We start from the raw sequence: 8,460 nt of genomic DNA, 5'->3' as shown, positions 1-8,460 counted from the left end.
AAGGACCTCAGGAATGTTCAGAACAAACCAATCAAAAATAAGCAGCTGAAAGTCAGACTTGGAAGACTGTTCCCGAACAACAGCCAATACACGTTACCCAATTTCAAAGACAGATGTTAGCGGGTGGCTTTTTCTTTGATATTGGACAGAACTTTTCTATGTTCGCATAGCCGTTCCTAAAATATACCATGATCGTGGTCGAGTAACACGATGTCTTTCGGACGGCAACGAGTGAAATACAGACGTTACCGTGTGCAGGCACTGGAACGCTAGTTCAATCTTCTGATTGGTAAATAGTCGTCGGAAATGGTTCGCATGCTTTCATTCGCTAGAGGCTACGTATACAGCGGATTTGACAACATTGAATAAACACTGCTGCACTCGGGCATTTAACACCCAAACATTCGGTCTTTCACTAATTCAGTTCCACACAGCAACCTTAAACTGAGTGTTACGACTAAACAGACCTATCGATTCCACCGACGTCTTCTGTGCTGACTTTTACATCCTGGAACCCCCTGATTCCGGCAGGCGTCCCTCCCCCCCCCCCCTTCCCCTCCTGTAATCAAATCTCCTTCGGGTGAAAGTCTTTAAATTTTAATGACCACTTCACACGTACTCCTACATTTTATGAACGAATCACAGTTTAGACTACTCACAGCTCGATGTTTTCAAATTTTTCCTTCGAGCGTTGAACTCGCAGAAAAAAAATCACAAGACCGGCAACAGGCAAGAGGGAATATCAAGGTTGTAAAGAGCAGAAGAGGGAGAAAGCGTTTGACAAGGCCATGACGACAGGCAAATAAACAGCAAGGATTACTTCGACATAAATCGCAATAAAAGTCATTTATTAAGGGGCTGCTGTTTTATATTCTGGCTTGATCAAGATGAGCCTAAAACCTACTTAGATTACAGGAAACGCAGTGGTAATATATTAATTTTAGCGTTGAAAAAAAATTTACAGAAAACTACCGGTAGTATCCTGCTAGGGCGAGACTATTTCACGCGGAGATGTTGGAGCACATAGCGAGAGAACCTAAGGCTAGAATTTTCCTCTATTTTAGTACCAGTGATCTATAAATTATTTTGTGTAGAATGTCTACCTGTAGAATATACTTGAAGTCTGGCATACTGAGCTCCAAAAAGTCGCTATTCACTATCATGAAACGAGCATTAATTTAGAAATGAATTGAATTAAAGATCCGATTGAGTACCAGATGAAATGTTTCTTATATCGACTTTCTAAATAGCATTGAGGTACCTCGTTCATAAAAAAAGTTACTTCTACTCAACTCTTCAAATCTGCTTAACATCTTTTATCGATCTTCCGAGCCCTTTTCGTTAGAAAAGTTTTCAAGATGGCCTTTCTGTTAGTATCACTAGGTTCATGAAAAATATCTGCACCTTAAAACTAGTGATTGAAAAACATCTGGAGGAGGAGGAGGGATTCTGTTGCAACGCTATTCAAATACAAAAAGATTATTTTAAGACATGGAGAGCTAAGAATATAGATGATTTTTGATAGCTCGGAGGCAACGGGCAGGTGTAATATGTTCGGTGCATTACCAACGAGCTTTGATCACGGCCTTATCCAAAACTGATCAAACGTCCAGAGCTGTTCAAAACATAAAACTCACAACAAAATTATTTGTGAAAGTACAATGTTCAGCAAGAAAGAAACACTTCAATGTTGCAAACGATAAAGGACAAAATTATTGTACTGTAGAAAAACGGCAGTGCAGATTAACAATCAAAAAATTTCATGTGCGTTAAGGCTTATTACATAACACTCGTGACACAATTATTACAAACGACAAAGAGAAGATAAAAGTGTTATAAAAGATTACGTAAAAACGTGCCTTAAAGGATATGAACGCTCTGAAAATTACATCGATCTTGATTCTAGAAAGAGACTTTCAACACGAATAAAAAAATCAAAGGATTTTTGAAAAAAAAAAATTGCTGCTTCACGGTTAGTATATTGGTTAAGTTGGTATAATCACAGTGAACTTTTGACAATTAGGACACCTTCACCCAATTTGAGCCGGTGAAATCAATCAATTTTTTTCTGTAAAATAAATCGCAGTTTGCATCTTTTTCTAGATGCTGCCAGAAAAAAACTTCTGTCGAGTTAAATACTAAAAGCCACATTATTCTAAATTAAAAACGCTGCTTTTACACCGATTAAACCAGCATCTCCTGGTTCTACAATCTTCGATATTCAGCGATACCCGCGTTTACTTTTAGCTAACAAATCTCGCCTGAACCATCATCTACGTGGGGTTAATGCCATTTATGGACATTGACGGGAATTATTATTTACAAAAATGAAAGGGGAATATGTCTAATTGTTTACCAAAGTTGATTTTTATTTCGATCACGGCGGGATTTATGCCTTTCCGTTCATCCGGAAAGCTGAGAAGATTAAATAGCCTGCCCAGTAAACACCGTAGTTCTTCATTGTGTGTTTTAATATCCTTTAAGCGCGGAGTTGTGTTCCTTTTTTCCGCTTTTTAAAGTGCGTTAATTGTTGCAATATTCCCTAAGCACGTAAAAAACCAACCTAAACGTAAGATTAAAGTTCAGCGAATACTTCGATCGCGCCACGAAAGAAAATTTGGCAGATGATTCAACGTATAAAGAACAGTGGGGTGTCATTGGCACTGTTTATATATGAACGAGACTTACAACTAAGCGAAATATTACACAGCAATTAAATATTGCGTAAAGCGCCAAGTCACAGCGAAGTAATTGTGAAATACAAACAAGAAATACGTAAAATTGTTAGAAACAACTGTTCAAAATTCTTATCATCATCTGAGTCTAGCATAATGAAACAGTTTTCCAATTTGTTGAATGTTATCGGCGCTTACATCCTGAGACTTTCAAATTCAAAATAGGTCTTCACCTCTGAAGAGAATAATGACTCTTAATCTTGGAAATGCTCAGCGCCAAAACTACTAAACTTGTTCCGTTTTTCATCCATTGGAGATTTAATGAAAAGGTGTAAATTACAGGAAAGCATAAAATTAGAACGAATGCTTAGTTTGACTTACTCGCAAACAAGACATTCTGATGTATTTGCATAAACGGGTGGAAGCAAATTTCAGGTCCAATTCAGATAGGTGAGAGGACATTTCTATGTACCACCATGAAACAAGAACTAGACTTGAAAAAAAATTGAGAAAATGTAGGGCTACCAGTCAAAGTACCCGTTTCCAAAATTTCAGCTGATATCAAGGAATTATTTCAAGGAGACATCTCGAATGAATATGTTGGCAGAAACATATATGAACGCCACACGGAAGGAATTGATCGATTCTCTGTGACATTATACGCTTTAATCTGTGCAAATATATATGTAAAAAACAAAATTTAACTCGAGGCGAGCATATAAACAACTCGATGATCAGTATTGGTTTCCAACAGGATCGATCTGTTATCGTTATATATAGTTTTGTTTAATGGACTAAGACATTAAAATTAAAACCGCAGAAGTCCGCATCGTGTTGTAGGTCAAAAAATAGGGCCAAATGTGGTAGCGTCTGTAAATTTAGAAAATGTCTCGACCATTATGCGTTCAACAATATCGTCAAAACAGTTAATAGAAACTCGTTAATTTCTACTGTCACGTACGCGGAAAGATGTTTACTATTTCCTTCTTCTGTCGCACGTACTATGATGTATTAGAGAGCCTGAAGTTATAGTACGATCTCCAAGTACAAATCTGTAACGAACAATAGCTGAAGATGAACTACTATACTGTATATCATTTTCGATTCACAGTCTATACTATTCTGTTTCTCCAGTAAAAATAATTTCGTCCAAAAGATTTACAGCTAAGGTGTTAAAAATTCTAAGTTTGATCTTACAAATCAGAAAGATAGATTAAATACACTGTGGTGTCAGAACAATAAAATAGAAAATAAAATACCGGAGCTTTTTACGAGAATCGTTTGCGCCAGATAGTGTACTTATACAGCACCTAAACCAATATAGGATGAACTCGTTGTTTTCATCTTTACAAGAGTTACTTATCGTCTTACAGTCAAAGATGGCACTCTCTCGCAAGGATGTGTTTCGTTTAGTTGTTCCTATGAGACCTTGCCGCCGTAAATTTACCACCAAACATCTGGCTCAGGTGGCAACAGCCAATCACAGGCGGCCATTGGCGGTCACTCCACTTCACTTACATAATCCGGTCAAATACAATACAAACACCGACATGAGTAAAGCGAGGGTTTTGAAAAAGAGAAAAAAGGAATTGCATTAACAGATCGGCAGGGCTGTGGTGCTACGTTTCGGTCTAATGAGCCCCAGGTCTCACGGGGCACGACTTTAAACCGAGCGGCAAATTTGAGCGGGAGATTAAAGTCTGCCCCGCGTCCTCTGAAACCGCGGCAACCGCTCCGGCCAGCAAGAACGAGGTGTTTTTAAATGTCTTATATTTTTTCCAACTCGCGAAAGAACAGTCGAACGATGATTGGCAGCCAGCTGGCGGTCTCTAAGCACGTGGATCGTGCAGTGACCTCTCAGTGTCACCTGTGTGTTTAATGAATCAGCCCTATCGCTTCGGACGCCAGTGACACCTGTCTACCAATATACCGCCATTCGCCATCTCATTGGCTGGGAGCTTCCGTCTCCAAAGCGACCATTTTGAGTTCTACGAGGCAGGTTGTTTCACATTCAACAGGTTGTTTTGCTTTCGCGAAGGTAGCACCAACGGTAAATTTCCCCAAACTTTGTTTATTCTACAAATCGCGCATCAGCTCCGCGTAATTTCCGAGCCTTGACACAATAAAACTCAAATGAAAGCGAAAAAAACAAACTCTTTAGAGAGGTGTGCGTCACTCATCAGACTTCCGTAGGATCAACAAATCCACCCCGCCACCGAATTACCATTATTATAATTTAATTTTTGGCCCTTGAGGCGGAAAGACGAATATAGCACTAATTGACGCAGTCCGCGGGGACTTCTCCATAATAAGATGAAAAACCGATACCAAACTATCTATCACGCACGGTTTAAACTGCCCGCAGATTCACCGCAGTAAAAAAATACACAAATTCTTTGCTACCTTTAATCCAAATTCAGGTAGCTAAGAAACAGGGATTAATTGCACCTCCTTACTAGTGGTCCCCGCCCCATTTCTAACTTCCCACGGTAAACCAAAACTGATCTTTCCTAATTTACCCGCCGACGCGCTCATTCCCACTGTTTGTCAAAATTCTTCAGAAAGATATGTTATATGATTGAGGTAATAAAAAGGAAAAAGACGTAAATCCGTGAGGGCGTAACGCCAAAACTGGAAACTATGCCAGAAAAAAAAAGATAGATCCAGAGGTTCTCTTTTTAATTCAAACAGTCCAGAATGAGATGCAAATTTTCCAATGTTGTGACAATCTCTTAGTGTTGTAAGTCATTACTGATGCGCCGTTCTATTGTTCTAAGCACGTGGCATGAATTTGAAACAAACTGGACAAAACCGATCTCGCTACTTCCACGTTTTAAAGGAAAACCGCACGCATGTAAGCGCGTTAACGACAAAATTTGAACCATTGATAAGCAGGGGGCATCTCGCAAGAGATCACTGCCGATATCACGGTAATTTCACTCGATTCTTGTGTTTTAATCAAAATCGTGTCTTGCGCCGACACTTGGCGCGCAAACCCCATTTAAAAACACACAAGCAAAACGACTATGGAGCCACGAAACGAACCAATTAGAAGGCCGTGCGGCGAACACGGGGCGGAGCATTGAGCGGGTTTTGCTTCCCATCATTGGTTCCTTTGTGTTAGCGTGAGGTGACGTGTCACGGCGTCACAGAGAAACCAACGCAAATTCAAGTTGGATGTAAATTAAAAATAGAAATTGCCACGATCAGTTTATGCTACTTCACTCGCTGATAACGTGTCGAGCGGAAAAGAGCTTGCACTCCTACTGACCGCGTTACGACTACTCCACACCTGTGGACACAACGAATCGAGTTCCGCACTCCCTGACTGGCTGGAACCACTGAATTCCATCCACTGTTCGTATAATAGAGACTTTTTTGTTTTTTTACTTCGCGCACGAGTAATTGAAGTGATGATGGTCTTCCATGGAAGCGAGCTCAACTCGCCAAGCCCGCCAGCACAAGTGCCCACTGTGGACGAACCCGAGGAAGAACCAAAGAAATCTCTTCAACATGTCAAGCGCCCCATGAACGCGTTTATGGTTTGGAGCCAGATCGAGCGTAGAAAAATGGCCGAGGAGCACCCTGACATGCATAACGCCGAGATCAGCAAACGTCTGGGAAAACGCTGGAAGCTGCTCTCGGAGGGTGAAAAGAGACCGTTTGTAGAGGAATCGGAGCGTCTTCGCATAAGACACATGCAAGCTTATCCCGATTACAAATACCGTCCGCGTAAGAAAAAGCAACCCAGTAAGAAGAATAGCAACGGTGCACCAGATAGTAAAAACTCGAATTCCGCGGAAGGGCACTCAAGGAAGAACGTCGCAGAAGCGGCGGGCACCAAGCGCGAAGCCCTTCCCGGCGCGCACGGATTTCCTGGCTTGAGTTCCTCCAAGAAACACGGCAGTTCCCTCGGCGAGCCTCCGTTCAAGAAGCAACGACGCGATTTCGTTTCGCCGATCACCCCACCACCGAATGTTCCCGATGCGATCGGCACCACACCAGAGGACCCTATTGATCAGCTTTCGTTGTATGACGACTTCGAGCAAGCGTTCAAACAAGATCAGCAAGTGCCTACGAGTGTAAATCACAACCAACAGATTCCCAACTCGTGGCCAAGCTTAGAATTTGGTAATGTGAACTTCAATGGCTTGCCTGTTTCCCCTTTGCTTGATCTGAACGGGGCAAATGGTGGCCAATTTGATTTTCCCGATCTTTATACCCCACCTGAGGTTTCTGAGCTTATTCAAGGTCAGTGGCTAGAGAACTCTCTCGGACATTTGTAGCTGATTGTCGTTTTCGCCGTGAAATGTTGTGCTGGTGGAAGGACACTACTTTTGACTTGTGGAATTTCCCCTTCTAGAGATTTTTATAAGCTTAAAAACATTCGCGGGGTTGTTGTTTGAACCCTTCGTTTTTTCTAACCGCTATGGACACGTTATCTGTGTATAGTTTTTTTTTCGACCGAAGATTTATTTCGTTCATTTTGTATTGACTGGTGTATTCTCGTTTTAGAGAGCTTTTATTAAGATAATTGTACAAAAAAGGATCCTAAATAATTTAAAAGTTCTCCGAAGTGCTGTATTTTTACGAATTTCTCTTTTCCCTCGCCATGAAGCGTGTTTAAAAGTGAATCAAAATTGAAGAGGAGAAAATTATAATACTATTATTATGAAAATTTAAACTGTGTGTGTTTATTCTTCCAAAGCGCGCACGAGCCATGCACGGTGCAAATCAGAGACAGCCGTTTCAAAAAGGGATCGCCAAAGCCAAATAACTGTAATCGTTACTAAGACGTGAGCATTTCACTTTTACTTCACCTACATTAGAAATTCATGATTCCCGCAAAAGTTGCAACACCGTGTTTATATAGCTGCGCTGAACGCATCACTGCGCAAACTGAATTTTTTATAATCTTACTGCGGGTGATATCTTCGGCGACTTGTATTGGAAGACAGGGCGTAAAGAAAAACAACACATCAGTATTGCAATAAGCTAACGCAGCCGTTGGCTTAGAAAGAATTCGGCGAGTGTTGTTCGAATTTAACCCGAGCGCGTCAGTTGTCATTTTGGGCGGGGTATGACGCCTGCATCTGTTTTCGCACCGCATATTTTAAACTAAGCTTTTCCTGTGTATTAAAATTAGAATAGTATACGATTAGCTGTTGAAAATCATCCGCCTTAAGGGAGACCACAGGGTAGGACCAACTGCGAAAGTTGCGCGCGCTTGATGTTCATTACAGATATTTGATCGCCTGAAGCAAAAGTCTGGTTTTTCCCTGCTGAAACGTGTCCACTTAACTGTGTTATAAATACTTTATGTGATCGCAGTGGAGCGTGGAATCTGGAAAAAAGATGGCAAATTTGACTTGAGAGATCCGCTAAAATTGACACTTTGCTAAAATAAGGCACGATCGAAGTCAGTATTAAAGCGTCATACGCAAAAGTATTTAGAAACAGCCGCCCACAGAAAAATAAATCAATGCTAACACGAGGTTCTGTTTACCTATTTTCAAAGCGTAAAAAATTATTCCTCGTGCGTATTTCCTCTGTCGGATATTAACGTATTGAACTGCTAATTTGTAGTCATTTACAGCAAAGAAAAAAAGATCTCGTGGGGCCGAAATTAGCGTGTGTTTACTGTGGACGCGATATTCCGCTTTTCAAATGTTGGCTTTCGTAAGAGCGTTCATACAGCAAGGCACGCGTCAGATAGTGCCTCTTTGTTCTTCGACCAATCAGAGGCGTGTTTCGACACAATCGTCAACCATACAAAACAATAGCT

At 40.9% G+C, this 8,460-nt stretch overlaps 1 protein-coding gene across 1 annotated transcript; it reads left to right on the top strand.

The window, feature by feature from the left end:
• The first annotated feature begins 5,877 nt into the window (after positions 1-5,877).
• LOC131786664 (transcription factor Sox-11-like) lies at positions 5,878-7,359 on the top strand. Its single transcript, XM_059103737.2, has one exon. It carries the CDS (start codon positions 6,089-6,091, stop codon positions 6,959-6,961), a length of 873 nt encoding a protein of 290 aa, XP_058959720.1. The 5' UTR covers positions 5,878-6,088; the 3' UTR covers positions 6,962-7,359.
• The last annotated feature ends 1,101 nt before the right edge of the window (positions 7,360-8,460 follow it).

Source organism: Pocillopora verrucosa, chromosome 2, assembly GCF_036669915.1.
Source record: "Pocillopora verrucosa isolate sample1 chromosome 2, ASM3666991v2, whole genome shotgun sequence".
Classification (NCBI taxonomy): Eukaryota; Metazoa; Cnidaria; class Anthozoa; order Scleractinia; family Pocilloporidae; genus Pocillopora; species Pocillopora verrucosa.
This window is presented reverse-complemented; position numbering and strand designations above follow the sequence as displayed.

Bases quoted from the DNA above. Each gene is read 5' to 3' on its own strand.
- LOC131786664 (XM_059103737.2), top strand. From the start codon at position 6,089: ATGATGGTCTTCCATGGAAGCGAGCTCAACTCGCCAAGCCCGCCAGCA.